This window comes from Solea solea, chromosome 2 (genome assembly GCF_958295425.1).
Source record: "Solea solea chromosome 2, fSolSol10.1, whole genome shotgun sequence".
Classification (NCBI taxonomy): domain Eukaryota; kingdom Metazoa; phylum Chordata; class Actinopteri; order Pleuronectiformes; family Soleidae; genus Solea; species Solea solea.
Window position 1 is genome coordinate 11732533 of NC_081135.1, and position 26568 is coordinate 11759100.

At 39.3% G+C, this 26568-nt stretch overlaps 1 protein-coding gene across 1 annotated transcript in view; it reads left to right on the plus strand.

Moving 5' to 3' along the window:
- Window positions 1-26568, plus strand: part of clasp1a (cytoplasmic linker associated protein 1a) — an 81941-nt gene that overhangs the window by 47504 nt on the left and 7869 nt on the right. The window contains exons 13-38 of the mRNA XM_058616920.1: window positions 1271-1406; window positions 1576-1646; window positions 1962-2021; window positions 2561-2638; window positions 2733-2900; window positions 3562-3608; window positions 4287-4460; window positions 7926-8033; window positions 8458-8484; window positions 9339-9503; window positions 10880-11038; window positions 12004-12066; window positions 12896-12999; window positions 14718-14962; window positions 15379-15442; window positions 15625-15627; window positions 16495-16658; window positions 17352-17430; window positions 17551-17694; window positions 19953-20102; window positions 20464-20570; window positions 21570-21695; window positions 22306-22453; window positions 23710-23956; window positions 25885-26075; window positions 26241-26369. Coding sequence (XP_058472903.1) covers window positions 1271-1406; window positions 1576-1646; window positions 1962-2021; window positions 2561-2638; window positions 2733-2900; window positions 3562-3608; window positions 4287-4460; window positions 7926-8033; window positions 8458-8484; window positions 9339-9503; window positions 10880-11038; window positions 12004-12066; window positions 12896-12999; window positions 14718-14962; window positions 15379-15442; window positions 15625-15627; window positions 16495-16658; window positions 17352-17430; window positions 17551-17694; window positions 19953-20102; window positions 20464-20570; window positions 21570-21695; window positions 22306-22453; window positions 23710-23956; window positions 25885-26075; window positions 26241-26369 — 3157 coding nt within the window. The remainder of the gene's footprint in view (window positions 1-1270; window positions 1407-1575; window positions 1647-1961; window positions 2022-2560; window positions 2639-2732; window positions 2901-3561; window positions 3609-4286; window positions 4461-7925; window positions 8034-8457; window positions 8485-9338; window positions 9504-10879; window positions 11039-12003; window positions 12067-12895; window positions 13000-14717; window positions 14963-15378; window positions 15443-15624; window positions 15628-16494; window positions 16659-17351; window positions 17431-17550; window positions 17695-19952; window positions 20103-20463; window positions 20571-21569; window positions 21696-22305; window positions 22454-23709; window positions 23957-25884; window positions 26076-26240; window positions 26370-26568) is intronic.

Here is a 26568-nt window from a genome sequence, read left to right on the forward strand (position 1 = left end):
TAGAGCTGAAGATGCTGAGATTTTCATTGTGAGTGACCAGGATGGACGGGATTAGAAATGATCATATTGGAGGGACAGCTCGGGTTGAATGAGACACACAAATGGAAATAACGTAAGAGTGTCAAGGTTGAGATGGTTTGGTCACGTGCAGAGGAGGGATATTGATTATTACTGTATATTGGACAAGAGGAAGGCCACAGAGAAGGTTCATGGATGTTGTGAAGGAGAATATGAGGACAGTTGGTGTAATGGAAGAGGGCACAAGGGATAGAACAAGATGGAGGTAGATGATTCTTTGTGGCAACCCCTAAAGGCAGAAGCCGAGGGGGAAGATGGTTATGGAATAGGTATGTCATTTCATTGAGTAAATACAACTTGAAATTGCCTTTTAAATTCCAGTAAAAGACCACAAAATAGTTGGAATTGCCCAGTTGTGCATGGTTGGGTTTACAAGTTTGTTTCATAATTCCAAATGACATTTAGATTGAAACTAGTTAAGCACCTTCTACAGTACCTGGTGTTATTTGAAACTGACATTAATATTTTATTGAGAATAACAGGTAATTCCTTTTATCAAGGTATTGGCAGTCCTCTTTAGGCTTTATGCCATTATAACACAATTAACAGTACAGTTTAAATGTATACAATATTTATCAATTATTTTAGTATCCCAGTGAGTGAGTGTGGAGAGCACAGAACATATAGTAGTTGTTCCATGTTTGTTTGTTTTTTATATATAAATTCAACCCTAATACCGTGGCATTAACACACGGACCTAACAAAATGGTAATGATCAGTATCAATCGTCCTACTAAGATGATCATCGTGGCTTTGGTTTGAGTGATGTTAGCAGGAAAGTGTAACAAATTAGACTGTACCAGGAAAATAGCATGTTAAAGTGTTTTCTCTTCACTCTCTTGAGCTAATTAAAGTGAGCCCCATTCGAAGATAAGAAATGATCAGGGCGTTCCCACCCAAAACATCTGTCATCCAAATTTTTTATTACAACCTTGATGAGGTGCAACAGAGCAGTGAAAGGAGTTAGATGAATGAATGGGAGTGATGTGGATCCTGTCATCTTTTCAAATGCCACCATTTGAGCTTGTCAACACGTGTGGAGTTGTTTTTCTACATGTTTCTCAGTTTTTCTCTTCCCAAAAAAAGAGACCAGCTTCTGTCTTAATAATCTTGCAGAAAGAAAATGATTTTCATCTCATACCTAAATAATATATTAAATTATCAGTATGATCATCTTTTACTTCTTTTTTAGACATTTATCATCAATTCTGGGTAACAAATTTGACCATGGAGCAGAGAGCATCATGCCCACACTGCTAAACCTCGTGCCCAACAGTGCCAAAGTCATGGCCACATCCGGGGTGGCCACCATCCGCCTCATCCTAAGGGTAGGACTTTGGACATCTGCAAATATTTTTTCATGTCACACTGTCAGGAAATTTAGATTTGAAACTTCTGCTAGTGTCATTTTAGCTATTACACCATATCTTGTTTAATAGTGAAACATTCTATAGAAAACGCGATGAAATCTTATCTCTCTTTGTATTTCCCCACCAGCACACACACTACCCACGTCTCATCCCCATCATAACCAGTAATTGCACCGCCAAATCAGTCTCAGTAAGACGGTAAGAACATAATCACTGGCATCAAATCAAAATGTGGTCATTGATTTATTATACAAAGCACAAATTTGGTATTTTACTCATTCCATAATTATTTTCAAGACACAACACTATTTTTTAATGTTAATGTTAAAGAAAAAAATGTATACACAACATGAGCATAAGAGTGAACAGTATGAATGACTGCAGATGATGGTTTTCTTGTGTTTGGAGTGATTGGCTTTTGTTGACATTTCATTATATTCTGCTCATTATGTGTTTTTTTAGTAGCATTCTGCGAACTTAGGAGAGAGTTATTAAACTGTGTGTCTTTTCCAGGCGCTGTTATGAGTTCTTAGACCTCATGTTACAAGAGTGGCACACTAATACACTGGAAAGGTAAGTTGAACCTCCAGTGGAGAAAAATATCTACTGCTTAGAAAGTGTGTGTGTGTGTGTGTGTGTGTGTGTCTTTAAAAAGGATTGAGTTGGTGCTCACATGTGCGTGTGAGACAAAGATGCATTGCTGCTTCCTCCCCTCCCTCCTCTTAGATGATGACATTTGAGTTTGTTAACATTTAAGGAAGCTAAGCACTGTCTGGATGCGCCACAGATGAGGCCCATTAAATTGATGAATCCTGCGAGAGCCATCATCATCATCATCATCATCAAAACCTCGAGTAATGAGGCAACTTTCTATCCCCATAACTCTGGCAACCATGACAGAGACTTTAAAAAGCAGGCAAAAATTCCTGTGAGTGGCCACATTCCCTGTGGATCACCAGAGGAATTAAACTGTTAGAGAGAGGAGAAGAGAAAGAGGACAGGAGCTTTGTTTTGTAGCACCTCGATGTTTAGGGTTACAGAGTCTTTATTGCTTGTATCTTGACGTGACGTTCAGTCTTTGTCCTGTTCACCATGTTCCCTTACTACCCCAGACATGTGGCTGTTCTGACTGAGACCATCAGGAAAGGTATACATGACGCTGACTCCGAAGCCAGATCTATTGCTAGAAAGTAAGTGTTTTTGTCCATGAATATTGTTGTTTTTATTGTTTTAATGTGGCTATACTGCAAATCATCCTCTGCTTTTTCTTATCCTCCCCTACAGATGCTACTGGAGTTTCCATGGTCATTACAGCCGCGAGGCAGAGCATCTGTTCCAGACACTAGAGTCCACCTATCAGAAGGCCCTCCAGTCTCACCTGAAGAGCTCAGACAGCATTGTGTCTCTACCCCAATCTGACCGCTCCTCCTCGTCTTCCCAAGAGAGTCTTAAGTAAGAACCATAGTATATTTAGGTGCTTCCTCATCCTCACTTCCTTTGCTTGATCCATAAACTCCTTTTTGTTTTACCCTGATTACCATGATTCCACCTCCGTTCTTTGTAAAATGTCTGTCCCATCTCTTACCTTTTTCTAACTTCACAAAGTTTTTAAACAACTATATGATATTATAAGTGATTGGCATGAACATCTGCTGTTTTGATGATCATAAAGACATTAGTAGTTATTATCAAATGGGCAGCAGAGGGTAGTAACAGACACATAAACACGCAAGATTGTGGTCACTTTATTCTGAGTGGATCTTATTGGCAAATTACCTCATTTCGTCCTACAGGATTGCAGCTGTTGTGGTCATCTGTGTTTGTGTGTGCTGGAGACTGTTTAACTGGTCATGGGAATGAGCTCAACTGGAAGCTTTTCTGAACCAGCCAGTAACATATTAAATACAACTCTACAATTGTTCAAATTCTACACATTAAGCTGCAAAGAATCAAACCACACATGGGCCATTTAGCATTTTTCATTTTACATGCTGTCAACTATAATTTATCCATGTTTGTTACATTAATAGTCCACGATGATTGTTCTAATTCAGAAGTGCATTGCCTATCAGTTGTCTTCTAGAGCTTGAAAGTGTCTCTCTTTGTTTGTCAGCCGACCATTGTCTGTGAAGAGTGTCATTGGAGGAAGCATAACAAGAAGTAAGTCTCTTTCATTAGTCATGTTCTAAACTATAACTTTGTGTGCAGTTCTGTCCAGAAGTGATGATCATGTCAATGTTATCACGGAGTAATTAACACCAGCACTCATGCTTCTTCCTGCAGTCATCGAATCAGCCAATCACTTTATTGTAGCTGCTTGCCACATCTACAATATATGATTTAGGAGCTGATGGAAAACAAGTATCTCAAAGACTCTGTATCAGAAAGTACTATGAAAGTAAAATATGGATTCTCTAAAATATTGCAATATTTTATAGCGTGATATGACCGATATCGTATCAGTTCTTTGAAACGCATGTTCTTTACAGTGGTTTTCTGACAGTTCTGTATTTAAGTTATGTTCTCTTTCCCTTCTTCTACTTACTAGACAAAGACAACTGTATATTGATTATGTATATAACATTTTTATATTTGCTATGAGAGTTTTCTTAAACATTTAATATTTTGGGGTGAAGAAAAAGCATTACATCATCTTGCTTATAGTCTCCTACAGCAGGGCTACTCAACCCTGGTCCTAGCCCTAGTCTGAGGTAGTTTGAGAGCAAGGGATAAAGTGTTCAGTCAGAGTATATTATAGGGCATGGTTTGTGCATATGTATATGGTCATACATGTACAGTAGTGTTTGTATTTTTCACACATGTCCTGTGCTGTTCCAGGTAAGCTGGTGGGCACCAGGGTTTCAACTTCATCAGGTTCCCTGCAGCGTTCTCGTAGCGACATCGACGTAAACGCCGCCTCTAGTGCCAAGTCACGTCTGTCCACCGTCCCTGCCTCCTCCTCACCGTTCAGCTCTGCAGCTGCCCTCCCCCCAGGCTCCTACGCCTCATTAGGTAAACCATCAGTCACCTACCTCTGTTTAAAGACAAAAAAAACAAACCTATTTTTAGTAAAACAAAAACACAGACAGTGTTCAGGGATGCAAATATCTGGAGCTAAAGCTAAAAGCAAGGATGAACGGTTATGTTTCAAACCTGTGACTTCAGTAATGAGGTGATAGCATTTCTAATCTTGACTTGTATAACAAAGGATAGAGACCCCTTTAATCTGGAATGAACCACTGTCTATAGCAGGGTTCCCAAACTTTTCAGTATTGAATCCTCAATTTTATGGCACCAGAGATTTTAATCCTCCTTTACTTCATAGGTGTTTGAAGTATAAAAATTGTATGGATTTTGATATTGATATTGATGGATTTGTGGTAGTGTTGTAAAAGGAGCTCCTGTAGCTGGCACTGGGGTGAAGAAAATCAGAAGGCTGATTTTTTCTTTTCAACTTTTAATTTGTTTTGGATTGTTTTAAATTTTCAATTTCAATATCAGGGTGTCTTCAAATGAGACTTGTGAGATTGTCTTTTCGACAAGTGTTAAATTGTGAACTTTATTGTCCACCAAGGTGGAAAATTGGATTCGCCTCACCAACTTAAATCATATGCAAGGCGTGCGTGCCGTTCACATGGTTAAGTCATGAAAATATTGCTGTGCAACGATATCTCTGGCCAGCTAGCCACAGTTTGGGTAATGTCAATGTAATATAAGGGATATACAGGAGCGATAAATAAAGAAAAAGGCCCCTTGGGAAACTTTCCCCAAGACAAATCAAACAATACTGAAAGCCTTAAGACAAAAATTACAATATATGAACTTACATTCCATTGAAAGATTAACTTCCATGGCCTCTATCGTTTTGAATATGTCATCACAAACGTAACAACCTGTGAACTTTTCAATATGTTTTCACTCAGCAATTCCTATTGACTCATCTTATTTGATGGCACCATTATTTAACAGGGTCTTTTCTTGGGGGTCCTCTAATCCTTCAACGTCTTCTCTCATCATGAAGTATTATAACATTTTAATTAGTGTTCAGTGGTTTTTGTAAACCTGACCGGGTTGATAAATGGCTACTAATGCTGTCATTAGACAGCTCTGTCAGCAGGAACTGTATAAATCGTCCACTGATACTCCTGACAAATTGATGGGATGAGATGAGTGATGAGTAATCCTCTCTCTACTGTGACAAAAAGTCCTGATATTTTCAAGGATGTTTTCACTGACACTTGAGACTAATGGAGAATATTTAAGCAACCCTGCCACCATGACTGATTACATTGAGGCTAATATTTTTTCCCATGCAGAGAATCCCATTTCTTTTCTCCTCCAAATGAGTCCCCATGGCTCAATAATGGCCATTACTAATTATGACGGTGTCCCTTTGGTCTCCCACTCACTCCTGCTTCAGTTTCTACTAACATCTTTTATACCTCTCCTCCCACTCGCTGCTGCACTGCCTCTCTTAAATCCCCCCCAAAAGATGGCACTCCTGGTAAAAGTGATGGTAAGACTTGTATGTCTATTTGTGAATATGAGACAGAGAAAATGTATGCGTCTTTTTGTCACAGGATACATAATTACACATTTTATCTTCATCTGTTCCCCTCTTTACTCCCACTACCACCCCCCCCAAAGTGGTCATTGGTTATGTGGAACTATGCATGGACTGTCTGCATGGATTTTATCATCTGACTGTAACCCTAACAACAACAACTGTTTCCATCATCTCTATTACTTACACAGCAGTTGTCTGGTGTCAGTGACTATATTTTTATGCACAGTCGAGTCGAGCTACTGCCCTTCATTATATAAGCACTAGTGGGGAATCAATTTATCGAATGAAGCTTGTTTGTCAAAGTCATGAGTTTGGGTGGGTCAGTCAAAAGACGGCAAAGACGACACCCCATATAAATAAACTGGTGTACTCTGGTATACTCTGTTCCTCCGTCCCTCACATCCCCTCAAACCAATGAAGGATTGCTAAATTTGCATGTTAAATAAATAGTCTCTGCATTCTCTTATTCCACTGTGTACCAGCTTCCTTTATTATTTCCGGGTATTAGCCAGGCATGGAACAGTGGCACATGTGCACAGCCTCTAGGCCAGCTTGAGTCCAACTCCGGTTCAGCTTTACATGTGTTAGTAGCTCGACTCCCAATCACATTATCTGGATGTGTTGGCACATAGTTTTAGACAGGCTAACACGATATTTTTTTTTTTTTTCTCATGTCATTTAAACATATTGACTGTGTTTCTCTCTTCGGATAGGAAATTATTATACTTAAGCAGGAAATGACAAATGTTAATAAATTGTTTAGGATGTCATTGCAACACTTTTACTCAAAAATAATTTTATCAATGCTACAGGTGTGATGGATTTTGCCCCCAGCAGTAGAGATGAGTGTGTGTTTGCTGAACCAACACCACATGCCATAGTGCACATTGCTTTGACTTTAAAAGGACTGTTTGAAAATATTCAGAGATGTAGATTGTGTTGGTTTGTATTTGATCAAATGCATGTGGGTTATTCTAATAATGAAGTTCCTATTCTAAATAAAACAACCTCTGACCCACTGTGACAAATACAGCAGCGGCTAGTCATGCTAAAAAAAACCGTTATATGTTACTTTAAAATGTTGCATACATACAAATACATAGCATTGTTATTGTTTCTCACACATGTAGGCTTATGCAAGGCTATTAGCTTGCAAGATAAGCCTTTATTGTCTCCCTTTGGCATTCAAGAAGAGCACCATATCACAATAACATAGATTGACATTGATTAACATATTCTCAAAGAAATGTTTATCAAGTATGACATCACACACATATCCTGATTCCTGTCTCATAGTGTTAGTTTGTTTCAGAAATGTATACCCATAGTTGACCTTTGACTTTGAAAGGGTTATGATTTTGTAATTATGTACAGATTTATTTCTTCACACTGTTAAAAGTAAGTGTGTAACATGTTGTTGATTGTTGTAGTAGTGTTAGTGAAATGTCCATTTTCTTTGTCCAGACCTGGGTCAAAAATGTTCTCATGGTTTGTTTAAACACCTGAAGGCAGATACTTGTGTTAAGACTCAGAATCACAATCAGAATACTTTATTGATCCCCGAGGGGAAATTCTTGAAAGCACTCAAGCAGTCTATTGGCTTGTGTGTTTCTTTGTTTTAGTAAAATGTGCTTAGAGGCAAACCCCTCATTTTGAAACGGGTGAGAACAAACTCTGAGAATAATTCCAATTCTTACTGACCCAAGTTTTCCTGTTTTCCTCTTCAATGCTTTCAGCACTTTGTCTCTTTGTCCAGGTCATCTTCATTGTCCAGGTCTTCTTCATTGTGTTTTCCCAGACCTTTTCTTCACATGTCTGTCCAGGGTTGATAAAGCCGAATATTGATAATTCTCAGTCACTCTGCTTATTCCTGTCCCCTCCGTTCTATTTCTCCTTCCCTTTTCATCCAGGTCGTGTTCGCACCAGGAGACAAAGCTCCGGTAGTGTGGGTGGAGCCAGTCCATCTGTGGTGGACAGCAGGGGGCGCAGTCGAGCCAAAGTGGTTTCCCAGTCCCAGCGTATGTACACAGTTCTCTTATCAGAATCTCTCAGTTTTTACACATTCAACATTGCATAGTTATGTGTGTGCATAATGCAATCTGTCCCTCTCATATTTAGCGATGATCTTTTTCTCCATTGAAGATCAAATTAGTTGTCTTGCCGTTTCCTGTTTGTGTGTGTGAAATGTTTCTCCTGTGGTTCAGCACCCTGAAGAAACTTCCAGCCACTCACAAATATGCTGTTCTTTCTGCACGTCTAATTCCATGCATGCAAGGATACCGTGTATGAGTGTTATACTGTTGCGCTGCGAGAGTGATCGATGCACACCTAACATGTTCTCAGCCGTTTGTGAGGGCATGCTGGGTGAATTCAATAACCACAATCCTCCTCTATCTCATTTCCAATCTCCACCCTGTCCTGCCTATCGCTTCCATCACCCAGGATCCAGATCGGCCAATCCCATCAGTGGTAAGGCCTCAGCTTCATCCAATCAAAAGCGAGATGCCTCATCCCTAAGCTCCACCCCCAGCACATAAGAGTTTATTACTTTGTTGTCCCACAGTTTTACACTTTATATGTTTGTTTCACCATGTGTACTGTAGTAGCAGCATGCTCCACTCTTTACGTATGCCCACCAACTGTTGGGATTTGAAAGTGTCTGTCATTTTGTGGTGTTTGTTGTATTTTTTTCTCCATTGGTGACAAGAAAATGTCCCACCCCCCACACACATACACAGTTTTGGTAGATTCAGCCCATCACTGTTCTGTTTGCCTCCCACTTCTCTGTTGTCAGTAAAACACTGGAATATATTTACTTTAGGGACGGGACGATCAACTGTTAGAATAAGAAGCACTCACAATGAGTTTAAATTATCGTGATTATTGTGAGTGGGGAAAAATATTAATAATTTAATGTCATAAAGTTGAAAATGCTGTCATGCTTTCCAACATTAGAGTCCTCATAATTACATTTGAAGTGCCACAAAGGGGGACTTTAATTTTTCTGTCCAGAAGCAGAATAAAGATCTTGTATAAGATGCTTGTTTTTCTTTGTACCGTGTTTACTTAAGTCATTTCAGTGTGCTTTAGAGCAATTTTATGACTTCGATTGCATCATGAAATTATGTTTTTATATCGTCCCATGCCTAATTCACGCACTTTCAAATTAAATGATTAAAAGTAAATGATTCAGAAGTACATGACATAGGTTTACACTTAATAAAAGCAGAATAATACATTATGCACATACAGTTTCTTACAGTCTTTTCTGTTGTATCTATAGTAATTTATTTTGTGTATGTTTGTCATCTCTTTGTCTACAGCTGGCAGTCGCTCCAGCTCTCCTGGCAAACTGCTGAGCCACAGCAGCTATGGTCGAATCCCTCGAGCCCCGGTGTCGGCCTCCACAACGCCAGCTGACAAGCGCAGCAGGATTCCCCGCAGCCAAGGCTGCAGCCGAGAAACAAGCCCCAGCAGAATGGGTCTCGGTAAGAGCAGGCAAACACAGCTCACACAAGTCACTTTCTGTTGAAACATTGGCTGGGGCCCTGCAGGAATAATTATGTCATATTCTGGAAGTTTGTATGACTTGAAGAAGCTTAAAGAAGCTGTTTGGAATACATGTCATGAACACATGTATAAGAAGTGACCTGAGTTGATAAAAGCTAGTGGTAAAAGAAAGTGAGACTGGATTTCCTCTCCTCATCCTCACTCGAAGACAAGGAGAGAAGAACTCACACTGCACTCCGATGTTGTACGGCTATTGTACATGGTACAGCTAACTTATCATTTTATTAGCTGATAGAAACATTATTTCAAATGCTTTAACTTCTACTCATCTGTATTTTTGGTTTAGAGACCACGGTGATTACAGCTCTTTGAAACAGGTGGATTAAAAATCCTTGATCAAATTAAACTCATTCTGTTTTGTACTGTAATTAAACACACTGCAATTCTGGTTAAAGTGTTTTGCTGGTTAGCACCATCTATCTTAACACAGATGTACTAATGTAAAAAAACACCATCTGCTTCAACATCATTTACCTCATCTGTCAGGGGGAGCGTTTGGAAGTTGTAACAAAGAAGAAGAAAAGATCAGTGTTTTTGAAGAATTTCAGTTTTGTGATGTTCACAGGTTTTTGTTATCCTCTTTAACAACTTAATTAATACCGATTGCTGATTACGCAGAATTTAATACCGATTGCTTTGTGTTTATTAAGTAATAGCCTTATACTACTTTTATACATCTAATTTCTGACCTTGTTGTTCTCAGTGTTGACACCCTCTAACTTTTACTCACAGTTTGCTTTGTCACCAACTCACTCTCCACTAACACTCTGCACTACACAACTACTGCTTCTTTCTTTCTTTTTACAGTTCTTCTTCCTTCCTGTCTTCGTTTATTCTTCAATACCTCTCAAGCCTTTATCTCTTTGTATACTTTACTCCCATAGAGTCCCATTATGACAATTAGACTCTTTAAACCATGGACGATAATTTAGCTGTTGTTCAAGTATATTATATTTGAACAACAGCTAAATAATTGGTTTTTGCACTTCATGAGCCTCAAACATCAGAATTGTCTCTTAACTAAGCATTGTCATCACAATGTATACAATATTAAGATCATGGGCCCATGGGCCCTTAAATCATCCTTTTTCTTCTCCATGCAGAATAGATACACTCCCATTCCCTCTGTAATCAGATCTAAGTATCTATGTGTCACTTGCAGGGCACTATACCATTAGGCATCTCCTCTTCCTCTTCGTCTTCTCCTCATCTTCTCTTCGTCTGTGACTCTCACCCCGACACTGACCCATGAATGCATACACTGACCTTCCCACCTAACTTGTTGTTCTGACAGCCAGCCTGTGTGGTAAAGCTCTTCTTCCCGCTGCTCTTCCCTACCGCACGCTAGCCCGGAGCCGCATTCCCCGCCCCAGCATGAGTCAGGGTTGCAGTCGCGACACCAGTCGTGAGAGCAGCCGCGACACCAGCCCTGCTCGGGGCTTTGCTCCCCTGGGTGAGTACCGCTGAGCTAATAGCTGTTCTGCATTAGCTCTTGTGGCCCAGAAGGTCCCAACCAGACAATATTTCCCACATGCTCACATGAGCTTTCCCACCTTATCTACTCTCTGTTGTTGATGTTTCATGTCTTATCACACTGCTGCTTGTTTTTCTCTGTGCATGCACTAACTAACTGTGTCTGTAGGGGGTTTGGGGACGTTTTTGGTTGTATGTGGTGGATAAAACCTATTATTTACGTCTGTGAATCCTGTTTTATAGATGGCATAAATAGCATGTTACATAATAATGTAACATCATGTACCATGTATCATGTTTTATATTTTTGAATAGACCTTTGTACGTTCAGTATATTGTGGGTTTTAAAGGTTTAACAGACAACTGTTATGTCCCAAGTGGTTTCTTGTTTCAGCAAAACAAGTTCTCTAAATACGTATGATTTTGGTTTGTTAGCGTTGTCTTGACTACACCGCAAATAGCATTTTAACATTTGCACAACATAATGAGAGGCCTCTTTTACACTGCTGGTAAGAGACTTAAGAGTACATCTTATTAATTTTGATTTCAATTAAAAACAAGGCAATCAGAGATGGCAGACTTCACTCCATTCACACAACAAGCCTCTGGCGGCCTCTGCTGGTCATATTGGCAAGTGCGTAAACACAAAAAACAAACAGACATGCACACAGAGCCACTAAAAACAATACTTAACCCCCACTCTGTAATTAATAAAACATTGTTCATGTTCTTATTTCAGAAGTGTCCAATTATGAATAAATGTCAACCTAAATCGTACCATTATATTGAAATAAGTACACAAATATAAAAGCCTAAGGGCAGTGATGTGTCAGCAGTGTGTAAATGGTGTCTTTGGTGTTAAACCTGTTGTGTGTGTGTGTGTGTTTGCGCGCACGTCACTAACCCCTTGGTCTATACGTTGCCCACCTCTCCTGTCCCCTGCAGCCTCCCGACGTCACTCCCGTTCAACCAGTGCTCTCTCCACAGCCGAACCACATGGCCAGTCAGGTGACCTGCATGATCAGAACGCATCGCTCCTCTCGGTTCCCCTTGAAATTACCTTTATCTCAGAGGCAATAATGCCTACTGTACCAGCATGCGATGATGTTACTGTAGGAAACACCCATCATTACATTGTACAATTTATTGCGTTTTATGTCGTCATTGAAGCAAATCAAAAAAATGTGGCATGTTAAGGGGGAAAAACATCTGCTTGTTTCAACATTACCATTTTCAGTGCATTACCTTCTTCATATTGACTATGACTGACTCAGTTGAACTTCATTTGTTACCACTTTTATTGGGTTGTCATTTTTTTTTTTAAATCATCTGACATCTTTTTGTACTTTAAAGTGTTTTGGGTTTTTTGTTTTGAAGTTGCCCATTTTGTTATGTTTGGTATTTGCTGCCATCTAGTTGTATCATCCATTGACCCATCGTGAACTGTGCCTCTCTCTCTTTGATTCACCTTTTATTTTTATTATTTAAGCTGACAGTATACAGGTGTTTCCTGTGTGGGGCATGTTGTTGTTGTTGGTGTTGGTGGTGGTCTCTCTCAGGGAAAGTGGTATAGCTACAATTATTCCTGTGCTTTTGTTCAATGGCCTGGTCATCCTCTAATTGTGTTTTTTGTAATGTTTTAATTCTTGCCTTTGGTGGTTGGATACTAAATTGCCCAATGTGTCTAAAGGAAATAGTCCCTCTCTTTATAAGCTGTGTAAGGTTATTTTGCTTAAACTGTTGTCTGGTAAGTTGTAGTGACGACTTAACTGTGTTGCAAAGCTTCATTGTCATAATTTTCTTCCTTTACCTTTTTGTTTGCCCACTTCCTGTCCAGACCGGTATGGTTTGATTCATCAAGCAAGAATCTCAGCATCAGTCAATGCCATGAGGATCTTAAATACTGGTACTGAGGTGGAGGCAGCTGTTGCAGATGCTCTGGTAAGTTCTTGACTTCAGCAGATACATGAACATTTGTGTTCTGTTTGTTGTTTTTAAGAAGTTAATATTTTTACAGAAAGCACAATGGAAAGTTTTCAACAACAACTCAACATATTTTTAAATTTAAAATAAAGCAGTCCAAGAGCACGTTCTTCTGCCATCAATAAAATCTGCTGTAGCACCAAATTTTTACCCGTGTGCTACTAGCAACATTAATGGGTTTTCCCTTGGGCCACTCTCTCACCAATTTGTTAGCCCTCAAAGTTGGGTTGCCAGTCTCTTCCCAATAAATGAGACCGATAGGTAAGAAGCTTATCAGTCATCCAGGTCATCATAACCATAGGATACTCCGAACTACGTTAGGTTATTTTAGTATGTTAACATGCAAAACCTCTCACTGCTGTTTAAAAAGCTATTTAAAAATCCCCAATTTTCTATGTGTTCTGATGCAAGTCTGGCATTATCTTGGCCAGGATGCAATGTCAAACACACCAGTGAGAATTTATTTTCAACCTGGACACAGATATCAACCTGTTCTGTGGTGACTTCTTCAACCTACCATGTTTAACCCTTCTGTTACCAATCCTATCGTCACAGACAGGATTTGGCATGCGACCATTTGTGATATCTAGAAAATTCAAAAAGTATGGGCTGGCGATGTGTCCAGGTGTACACCGCCTTTCGCCCTATGTCAGCTGAGATTTGCACAGCACTCAGTGCGACCCTCATGTTGAGGATAAAGTGGTAGAAGACAGACTGATGGATGGATTGATAACGGAAAGCAGAGAAATGGAGCTTTGGGCCCATATACTTGTCATTTTGGTCATCCTCAGGACGTCAGCTTCTCAGTACCATATTCCTAAACAGTTGAATCACTGCCAGATATCGAAAGTGAAAGTGCAAAGCAGGACACTATACTGAACTTAAAACAGAATATATATGTTTGACCCATAAACTCACACACAGATGAAAAATGAAAATGTCTTTTGTTTACCCTGAAGAGCTGTACTTTCTTTGTACTTTGTTCCTCCTTTAAAACTTGCCTCTCTCCTTTTTCCCTCCTGGTTGTTTTGTTACCATTTCAGCTGTTAGGAGACTCCAGGAATAAGGTAGTTGGTCATTTTTATGCACTGTTTGTGTTATCAATGCCATCATGCACTAATCAAGTTAAGAAAATAACACAGCTTGGCTCTCCACCACCCCAGTCCCTTTTTTTTATTATTATTTGTATATTTGTATAGCTAACCCTGAATGTTGATATTCATTGCATCTCAGATAAGTGGAATCTGTGGAAAGATACTCGTTTCAGTTCTTTATTCATACACACATTATTCATTCATACATTAATATAAAGTCCATGATTTGATTTCACATTTTTGATTTCTGCATTTGTAATAGTCATTTGCTTACTTTTTCACTGCTTAACTGGCTTTTGTTATGGTTAATTTTTATCCTAGCAATAGATTATCGTACATTTACAAATCTACCCTTTTAGTCAAAAGAAACATACTGTATGTACGAGAAAAATATGAGATATACTGTATATTAATTAGAACCATACAAAAAACTGCATGGCTACCTGATGCAGCTGCATTGACCTTGTGTTGAAGATTTTGCCTCATGGCTGAGTGTATTCGACCAAACACTTTCCCTGCAGAACATGGTTAACAAACAAAGTATCATACTGCATGTTCTTCATGTTCTGTTTTCTCTTGTAGCGAAAGCCGCTGAGACGGAGGTACGAATCACCAGGGATGTACTCCGATGATGACGCCAACAGTGACGCGTCAAGTGCTTGTTCCGAGCGCTCATACAGTTCACGAAACGGAGGCATTCCACATTATCTGCGCCAAACGGAAGATGTGGCAGAGGTCCTCAACCACTGCGCCAGCTCCAACTGGTCAGAGAGGAAGGAGGGCCTGCTGGGTCTGCAGAACCTCCTCAAGAGCCAAAGAATACTGAGGTGGGACTGAACTCAAGAGACTAATGGCGTATTTCCAAAAATTGTCAATCATCATGTTTCACCCACTGGATTTTAAAATAATAACCTTTTGTCATCTGAGTCTCCTAATCAGATGAACATAGACAACAGATAACCTGAGGCATCCTTATAGTAGTTATCTCTGTCTCTCTCTCTCTGTCTCTCTCTCTCTCTCTCTCTCTCTCTCTCTCTCTGTCTCTCTCTCTCTGTCTCTGTAAATAGAGGAGGTGTATAAGTGTAGTTCTCTCTCACATCACATGATTTATGGTATGATCAAAAATAAGCTTCATCTAGAGTAGTTCTAAACCATTGTTACAAAGTATTTCTAATAAAAACAGCAACCCACAAAAAATAGCAAATGTCCTGATTTTCTGTTTGTTTCTCTCTGTTGACTGCAGCCGAGTGGAGCTGAAGAGACTCTGTGAGATCTTCACCAGAATGTTTGCAGATCCACATAGCAAGGTATAGATCATCTCGACTGCCCGAAGAAATAACTAACCATTTCTTGTAACTACAGGGTCTCTACAATGACAAAATCCTGCAGCTTGTGTACAGATGACCTATTATGTACTTTTGATGTGTCTGTTGATACTAATGGAGTGTCTTGTGTTGCATGGTCTGCCTTGCTGTGGATTTAACAACAGAGAGTAAGTGTGTTTTACAGTTCATTTTACTGATTGATTGATTTTTTGGAAATCTCCACAAGGCTTGATTTTATGACCTCCCAGTGTGATTATTGTTATTTCATGTTGTCTAATAAAATAATGGATAAACAGAAATATTGATCAATACTGAGGAGAGAAGATTAAGCATCTTAAGTGATTAGTGCGTATTATTTCCCACATTATTTAACCAATGCAAGCCATCTTAAAAAAAGCATCTATATCTGGTTACACATTATGTATATTCAAGGTGAAGAGCAAGTCTCATGTAGGTTTTATTGCATAACAAGATGACCTCACACATTCTCTCAACATGAACTTTTAACTCCTCTTATTAAGCAACAATCCCATATGACAAACCAGTCATTTACTTTCACACTGTGCATTGGAATCAGTCAAAAGTCAAATGCCTGCAGTATGTGCAGAACACAGCTGCTTGGTTTTAACTGGTTCCCTATTTGTCTCTCTCTACTCCCAATCAACTTTAGGTAACATTTTTAAAATTCAGTTAGTCTATAAAGCATTCCATAGATGGACTTTCCTTTTATCCAATTTCTCTTATAGCCCCCAACACTCCATCAAGATCCCTAAAGTCATTCAACCAGTCAGTACTGGTCATCCCTCAAGCTTAACTCAAAGGGTGACACTCTTTTTCAGTTGCAGGCTCCAGTACATGCCCTCTCTAATGAAACCTTCAAAAAACATTGTAAAACTTTCTTATATCTTTGTCTCTGATTTATGTTGTTTTTGTACCTACAATTGTACACTACTTTGTGAAGAATATTGATCAGACGACATTGTTTTTACATGCATTATAGAACATGTGAAATAGAAGTTGACTTGATTTCTCAGGTGTTCAGCATGTTCCTGGAGACACTTGTGGACTTCGTCACAGTTCACAGGGAGGACTTGCAGGACTGGCTGTTTGTCCTGCTCACTCAGCTGCTGAAGAAAATGGGGGCAGATCTGCTTGGCTCTGTCCAGGCCAAAGTCCAAAAGGCTCTGGATATCACAAGGTCTGTCCAACACCTAAGATAACGACCTGCTGTGCATTTCCAGGGGATGAGGAGACACTTTACACTTTTTAAGAATTACTTTGTCCAGTTTCTTATTGTGGAATGAAATCATCAACAATTGATGTTTTTTGTGAGTTTCTTAGCAATGATTAGCAATGCACCAAAAACATGTAGTTTTGAGTTCTTTGGCTTACCAAGTACACCCAAACTTCCGGGTCCTGGCATATTCTGAAGTTTGCCATCCACAAATAAATTAAGCTAGAGATTGTCTGGCTCAAATGTATTCACAGCAGGAGAATGACCAGAAAATTCACACAAAGGGGTGGAGCCTGGCTTCAGCATTTATAATAGGACACTGCTCATTTGCTTGCTGTTAATTATCTGAAGCGTCTGCTGTGTCTCATATGGACTCACTTAGACGTTATCTAGAAATATTGCTAGCGAGCTGTCAGGACAAAATTTGGAAAACATCCAGAGAGACTTTTGCATATATTTTCATTCTCACATGCTTCCCCTCTGATACCCATGCTTTCAGACATGCTTAAGTGCATGTCTGAAAGTAGGATTAGTCAAATGTAGCTTATATCTCAACAAACACTACACAGTGTAATAGAGCAGGAATAATGTAACCTCTTTTGTTTCTGTTTGTTTGTTTGTGTGTGTGTGTGTGTGTGTGTGTGCGTGCACATTTAGAGAGTCATTTCCATTTGACCAGCAGTTCAACATTCTGATGAGGTTCATTGTAGATCAGACTCAGACACCAAACCTCAAGGTAAGTCAAATGAGAAACACTGATTAAAAACACAGATTAATAATAGAGGTGAGCGCTGGTTGTTTAATGTGCATTTGTAAAAAGAAAAAAAGAAAGACTAAATGACTGTTGATTTGTAAGGTGAAGGTGGCCATTTTGAAGTACATTGAGTCCCTGGGACGCCAGATGGACCCAACAGACTTCGTCAACTCCAGCGAGACACGTTTGGCTGTGTCCCGCATCATCACCTGGACCACTGAACCCAAAAGCTCTGATGTCAGGAAGGTAGGCCAGCTCTCGATGATAACAGAAATCTCTTTGCATACATTTACTTTAACATGACTCTTCCCATAGAATAATTGTGGTACAATGTCATTATTGGTATGTATGTGTGTTCTTATGCTTCATCTCATGCCTAAAGTTTTTTAGGGTTTTGTGTAACGCCAGTTACCAAGGTCATGCATTACTAAACTGTTTAAACAATGGTACAGTACACAAAGTTGAGCGAGCTTATTGCTAAACTAAGTGCTTAAATGCTTTGAGACTAAAATAATAATTGGATTCATTTTAAGGATTTCTTTTTCTTTTTCAAAACGGATCCACAAAATGAACATTTTCCCCACAGACATATGTCCACACCATTTTTATTTAGTTTTCTCCATCTGTGGTGGGTTTATTTTAAGTTGTAAACTTGAATGGCTTTCAGTCAATGGTGCAGCTTGTTTGACTTGCATCATAAGTTCTCTCCCTTTCACCTTCTGTTTGTTTTTCAACCACTGTGTTCCCCCCAAGTAAAATCCTCACCTATTTCCTAATCAGAGTCTGACTTCCAGAAGGCTGGAAACAAGCCTGTACAGAGGAGTTAATATAATCCTGACTGAGTAGAAATATGCTGAAAGACTGACCCACTCTGTGATGATCTGTGCCAAACTGTTTTAAAAGACTGGTACAGTTTAACCATATTCTGGTGGAGCACCTGTGTCATGCTGTAATTCCTATTCTGCCCTGCCACTGTGCCCCAGACCCTTCATAGCTGGGTGAGCGAGGAACTAGCTGGCAGGTCCAGTACAGCAGCCTTACTGTCCACTGAGGGTAACCAGGAAGAAAGGTGTAAGCAGGTAGAACCCGCACCAGCAGCCAATCAACACATGACAAGCACGCACTGCCCTGCCTGCTCGGTGCCTAACCACCACCAACCCTCAGGACTGTGACAACTTTTCACTCACCCCCTACCATTAATGCTCCAGCTGTTTTGCTGTAATAACTGCTTAGAGTCGGTCTTTGCCTTGTTATTTGTTCACTCACCAAACAATTGAAGCTTGTTGTGTTTTTTTTTCCTGATGTACAGCAAAGGCTTGCTGCTTCGTATGAATGTACCATTAATCTAGATTAATTGCTCAACAATTATAGTATTATTTTGTTACTTCTGTGTGTCTAACACTTCATCGTGTGTTTGATTCACTCTAACCACCTGCATACTTGCATGCTATTAACATTTTGTTTTTCGACAGCATTTGAATCACACATTTTGTATTGTATTGTTTTATTTTTTATGTCATTATGTATTGTGCACTAGCTATAGCTTTAGTATAAAGCTATACATGCTTACATCTTTTACTTAATTAATAGCAGTTGCTCTGTATGGATGTGCTTTCATAGCAGTTTAATCATCACAATTACATGTAATAAGTTACTGTATTGCATTTTGTAGTATAAAATTTAAAGACCAGTGGTGGCCTAGAAAAAAACATACATGTTTTTACATTATTTATGTTATGTGGTAGATCTGTTGTGCAGAATGAGCTCTGTAATTTTCTTTTTTTAACAACAACAACAATAAAGCTCGACTCTAGGTGGAATAGAATTAAAATATAAAATAGTTGGATGCTAACAACAGGTCTGAATAGGGCTGATGGTGTCCACTAACTATCTCAGAAACGATTAAAAACAGAGACCATGCAGCTTAGGACTAACAAGTCACGTTGGGCTGTAATGAAAGTTTTTGATCAAGTTTGATTTTAGTCTGCAGGATTGTACTTGGTACCATTTAACGTAGTCTTCATCCCCAACGAACTACAAAAACATGACTTTCCACAAGTTTATCTGGAGTAACTTGCATGTGTTAACAGTGATGTATGAACAGCGCACACACCAGTACACTTCAAGAGTTGTGTCCTTCATTAGTCTTGGTCACTGAATGCAATTTTCATCACTCAACTTTAATGCGTTTTCTATGCGTGTTTCTACAACCTCATGTGTTTCTGTTCTGAATAGTTGTGGCTGTTATTTGTCTGTTTGACTGGTCTTCCGTGGTTTTACAGATTACAATTTTTTTAATTTTTTTTTTTCAATTCATAATGTAGTCTTTTGTACTGTTTTATACTTAATAATATGAGTACAATTCTATAATTTTACCGGTAAAATTTCAGTTGTAAACACATGGTTATGGTTCCTCTGAAACGTAGGAACGCCATCTGAACTGTATCTTCCAGCAGTAGGAAATGTGTCCCTCACCCTAAATTGTGGCACTGATCTGCCTGCAGGCTGCTCAGGTGGTGCTGATATCCTTGTTTGAGCTCAACACCCCAGAGTTTACCATGCTGCTGGGAGCACTGCCTAAAACCTTCCAGGATGGAGCCACCAAGCTTTTACACAACCATCTGAAGAACTCCAGCAATACCAGCAGTAGTGTGGTATGTAGGATGCAACACCGTAGTTAGGGGTCCTCAAATTAAATGTAGGATCTGTGTAATACAAATGAGGTCTGAAAGTATATAACTATGGGAATACATTTTTTTTTTCTTCTTGCCAGACTCGAGGCACCATTACCATTGAACAAATTGTTTTTAGATTAGATGTGAGACCCCATTTTACATAGCAAACTATGTTAGCAACACAACAATCCAGATAGTTTCCCTCTTATCTGCATTAGCACCAGAGGAATACACCTGTTGGCTTAAGTATCAGACAGATCCCCAACACCGTGTAAAAACTCTGCATCAGTGTGAGGCCTTAATTAGTTGGCGATGTCATTAGTGTTTCCTCTTCTTTTAGGGGTCTCCAAGCAACACCATCGGACGGACACCACAGCGCCACACTCCCAGCAGAACCAGCCCCCTAACCTCTCCAACAAACTGCTCCCATGGAGGAGTTTCTCCAAGGTAGATCCTCGCTGATCTTCTTTTAACACAGTAGCACTTGCTAATGCATGGCTGTGATGTAATCATGTATTGTATGGCATCAACTGCTTTCATTTGGAGACTAACACTGAGTGAGTTGCTCAGAGAGATGATTAGCATGTGGCTTATTAATAAAACATTTACTGCCTGCTGTTGAAACATCAGGTAACCAAGGTTATTTGCTCTTTGTCAGTGTGATGTCTGGGCCACACTGGATGTGTAATCAGTACATCTATGTCAGTTAACATCCTGCTTTTCATTTAGGCACCAAAGTTATCAGATTAAAGCAGCCACACAGCCTGTGTGAGACTAGCATCTCATGAGCTCTCTCCTATTTTCTCTGTAGATAGATTCATTTAGAAAGTGATTTGTCATTGATAGATCATTGCAGCCCTAGTGTAGACCTTTTCCCTGTGTGAACATCAGAGGCGTGCAAGATGCAGATCATCAGCGATGCAGTCGAGACGCACTGCAGATGTATTCAGTGTGGCCTCGGCAGCATAAAGCAATAAAAGTTCTCTAAATATATAGATTTTCTCCAAATGAGCAGCTCATTCAACTAAAGCACTTTTGTCTGCAAGCAGAATACCATGTACACTGATAGATATATTGTATTTCCTGCTTGCGATTACTGTAGTTGAAGCTGCAAGAAGCTTAGAGTCGTAGCTCATTTTGGCTACAAAACATGGACAATGGCTCCTCATTCAAAGCAGGGCTTTTTTGCTCTTGTTTTACTTAAAACTGACTTTGTGGGTTGCTGCTACTTTTCCACTGCTCTCCTCTAAATTAACAATTTCCCTTAACCTTTAAAGCTCAGACTAGTTTCTTTTTGTCTCTTCTCTTTCACGCTTGTTTTCCTCTTCCTCCACCACCTCCGTCTTGTCTCGTGGTCTCCTCCTCCTGTTGGTTTCCATTTATCTTGCCCCCACTCTTTCTCTCTTGTCTGTCCATCCTTCCCTCTCGGCCGCGCTGTTGCAACAGTCGGTTATGGGGTTGGGGTGTTGATGGATTATCAAAGCACCCCCCTGCCCCTCCTCCTCCTCCTCCGCCTCACTCTACCCCTGCTGCCCCCTCCCTAAGGGTCCTACGCAGAGCATATTCACCCAGGTAATGATGTGGGCTGTGACACGTGGGAGATTTTGCCCACAAGGAGGACAGACCTTTTGCATAGTCCAGATTTCCCTTTTAGTTCAGTTAAATGTTACTTTCTCTGCTAAATACAGTAATAACTCTAATAACTTGAAATGATAGTGTAATAATGTTTCCATCCAACTATACTTCACTACTGCTGTGCAATAAGGATGCAGAAGTATAATTCACTCACTAATTGCTAGGTGTGTTCTAATTCTTATTACAAAAGACATTGTCACCCTGGCATACTGCATACTGTAGTTGACGAAAATAAATAGATGCAGCAGTAATCACCTGACAATTCCACACACCAATGATACATTTATGCTGCATTTTGGTCCAGTTTAGCTGGTTGACTTTTCTTTCCACCATGGAAATCTATGGGAATCATCTGAAATATGGTTAAATGTGCAAAGGGTTGGATGGAAACACAGTTACTGTTTCACTGACATTAAGCTTTGCTCTCTCTAAATGCATCTGTCAAAGCAGTGCTAATCACAGTGCAATCATTCTATATTTCTATACCCACTTCTCATGTTTTGCTTACATAGTTTTGTATATAACTATCTGCGTTTGTGTCTGGTAGTATGATGGAGTATGACACGGAGAACATGAACTCTGAAGAGATCTACAACAAGCTCCGTGGTGTCACTGAGGCCATCCAGAGCTTCAGCTATCGTAGCCAGGAGGACCTGAATGAACCAATCAGACGGGAGGGCAAGAGGGATGATGCAGTAAGTCATAACATTTTCAACTACATCACCTCTTTCCTCAATAATACTACTTGGATAACACAAGGGTTTTTACCTCAATTACAGTCTTAAAAGCTAAAAAGAGATATACAGAAATCAACAACAATCTGTTGTTTTAATAAAGAAGTGAGATAGTAATTAGCATCTGTGATGAACCATGATATGATCTTTACATGCTGCCTTTGGGATCCATCTTTAAAAAATCATAATGTTTCTTTTCACTCTTTTGTTAAAGAATTGGCTCCAAGAAGTCTTGAATGGATTACATTTTTTTTTGTCTTAACAAAAAGAAAATTTCAATCATTTAATTTAATAAACCTGGTCTTCTAATGGTGTCACCCATCCATGAAAAATCTTGGTGTGTTCATTGACAATGCTTTTAAAATGGACAACTCAATAGATCAAGTTGTTAAAAGTAGTTTTTCTTTCCAAATTAGACGTCTAGGGAAGGTTAAACCTCATCTCTCCCCAAAGGAATTTGAAAAAGTAATTAATTATGTTCATCAAGTCACATTGGAATATTGTAATGCTTTATACTTTGGGGTAGATCAGTCGGCTCTTCACTGTCTTCAGCTGACCCAAAATGCAGCAGCACGTATGCTGATGGTGAAGAGATGACTCAAATACATCACCCCTATTCTGGCTTCACTACACTGCTTTCCTGTCACATACAGGATACAGTTCAAAATGTATTGCTTGTTTTTAAATCATTGCAAAATAACACGCCACCCTATCTGACTGAGTTGTTGCACTGAGGTCATCTGGAATTTCTTACAGTAGGTCCAGACTTAAAACTTCAGGGGCCTTTTCTGTGGCAGGTCCCAAACTGTGTAACAGTATGCCTGATTATATTCAGGCTGCCAGAACCTTTAAAGTTTTTGATATTTTAATACCAGTTGAGCAGTTCTTATTTCTTCTTATTATATTATTATTATTATTTTATGTGTATTTTCCATCGCTGTGTTTTTACTAATTTTATCTGGTGACTTTCCTTTTTTCCATTAACTTAATTTAAGCATGTAAAGCACTTTGGGACAACAGGGATTGTTTTCTTCTTCATCCATCAGCTCACACAGGCTGCTCTTGACTCTTCCTTTACTTCCAGTTCCATTGGTCATGAAGGACAGTAGCATATCCCAACACTGAATGTGTTAAATCACTTTTTTTTTGGACAGCTCCAACTAAAATCATAACCGTTATCTGTCTCATATCTTCCATCTGTCTTGCTTTCTTAACAGGCTGGGAGAGAAGGAGTGGCATCATCCCCTGGCTCTGACGCTCGTTTAGGCTTGGACATGGTGGAAGGAGGACGCACTGCCTTGGACAACAAAACGTCTCTACTCAACACACCATCGCCACGCTCTTTCTCTGGGCCCCGTGGTCGTGAGTTTGCCCTTTATGGCTATGGAGATACCATCTGTACATATGACAAGAGTGCACTGAAGGAGGCTGTCTTTGACGATGATGTGGAGCAGTTTCGCGACTGTGAGTTTAATCAATGATAAAGACTAAATTGGTTATCACACTGGACAGAAATTAATTTCACAATGTACTGTATGCGTATTTCTTAGAATACAGTGCACATACCATACATTTATGTTTTTTAAACTTTTGCTTGATTTTATATAGTTTGATTGTTGTCCCATACACATTACTCTCTAACTCATCTACAGATACATTGTTGACTGACATTATAATTATGAGGTTCTAAATGTATATTCATGTTTACAATTTACAGAGCATAATCTGGTTATGACTCCTGACGTCCACTGCTATGAAAATCCAACAGGAAGTTTTATATGATTAAGATATAACAATATACGTTATATTTAAAGATATAACTACATGATGTTGCTAAGATCAAAGTACTTCACTTGTTTTTAAGGTATAGTTTGAGATTTTTGAGGTGGAGTTGTATGAGGCACTTACATCTTGTATTACATCTTTGTGCAAGCAACCAGGAGGCTGACAGGTGCAAGCTCAGTGAAAATATGGCTGGCAGTAGGGGCAAATTATGTATTATTATTATCATTATTATTATTACTATTATTATTATCATTATTATTATTATCAATGGTTATTTTTCATCTGGTTACTCAGTTTAACAGTGCATTCTTGCAAGGTGTGACTTTGTCACACTTTGTGTGAATCTGTAGCTCCTCTGCTGTACAGAGACAAGCCACTGTGTGTGTGTGTCACTTGTTGTCATCACATTCTTTGCCTCCTGTCTCCCCTCTGTTCCCCACCTCCACCTCCATCTACACTCCCCCACCTCAATCCAGGCCGACGTCAGGAAAAGGGTGAAAACAAGATGATGCTCCCCAAGGTCTTAGCTCCTGGTAAAGAAGCCTCCCTGCCTGAGTTGTCTTACTGACTATCTGAAAGATTCACCTCCAGTCTTTATGATTGAATAACCATCATACTCATTTACAGACTGTACCTTTACTCCATCACTCTTTGTCTTTTGCATGATTCACTCTGTTCTCACATCTAAATTCTGTTAACTCCACCTCCTTCCCTTCACATTCATTAAGTCCAGTACATCTTGCTTTTAGTGTAGAACTGACTGGTGGGTTACCACATGGTTGTGGTTTTCTCTCCCAACCACTCAAATGATTGTTTGGGTGGTTGTAAGATCTGTCTTCTTAATAATCTTAATAATAAATATCTTGATGTTCACAGGGCTACAACAAAACAAATCACACTAAGCAAGCTCCCTCTGTTACTACTGTGGTGTCTGTTATAATGCAAGCTCCCCTAAGAATGTGTAGTTTTCTTTAATATTTTATTGCATTTCAGCTTTACTTATTTACTATATTAATACTAGGTTATGTTAGCAATATAGTCAGTTAAGTCCCATCAGCTTATTACACTGTACTTTATTAGTTAAAATAATCAATGTTGAAGTATCCTGGTTTCTTTATTAAAGCAGTATTTTGCAGTAAGTATTATTTAAAATCTGAATTACTACTAATTCCTAATGTCATTCTCCATGTGAGTCATTGAGACCCTCCACTGCAGTAGAAGTTGCTCTGCAAGATGGTGTAACACACATACTGGTCACTGGGTGCATCTGGAGCACAGACATAACTGACATGAGTAAGGCTGTCCAACCTGAGGCAAGCCAACAGCCAAATTACATTTTATTTAGTTTTAAAACCACATATACATTTTCAAAATGTTGGCTGCCAAAATGTAACTATCTTCCTAGCTTAACAGTGTATTTAGAGCTGTTTCCCTCACATAGAGGGTACTACATTGTTCATCTTAGCATTTCATGTTAGCTTAGTGCATTTAAAAAAAGAAAGTATGAAAAAATACTTGATTATTATTATTTTATTTTTTTTAAAGTGATGACAATAAGATTTAATTACTGTGTATTCTTAACTGTATTCTCTTCTCTTGGTGAACAGTTGGTCAAGACCACTCAGACCTTGTCGCCGACCTGCTGAAAGAGCTGTCGAATCACAATGAACGCTCTGAGGAGCGTAAAGGTGCCCTAGTGGACCTGCTGAAGATTACACGGGAAGACAGCCTGGCTGTGTGGGATGAACATTTTAAAACTATCCTCCTGCTCCTGCTGGAGACGCTCAGCGATAAAGACGTAGGTGTATAAATAGAGTCTTCAATGTGCATGATTGAAGTTGGAAGTTTGAATGTGTGTGCAGACTGTTTGCAAACTGAGACAACAAAGTTCTGTGTGGGTTTACAGTGTGAATGTGCAGTTCATTCATTTTTAATGGAGTGTCGACCCTATTCGTTCCTTCAGTACACCATCCGAGCCCTGGCCTTGCGTGTGCTCAAAGAAATTCTAAGGAACCAGCCGGCCCGCTTCAAAAACTATGCTGAGCTGACCATCATGAAGACTCTAGAGGCTCACAAAGACTCTCACAAGGAGGTACACACACACAGCTCCCACATGAGAACTGGATTATGTGTTGCTTTTTTTCCCCCACTTGAGGGCAGTGTAACAAGTGTAAAAACCTGATCACACTAGTGTAAAAATTTTTTTTTGTTTTTTTGGAATATTTTATTTTAAATTTTCATTTTAACAAGAAAAAAAAACCACACATGAACATGGCTCCGACTTCTCTCCC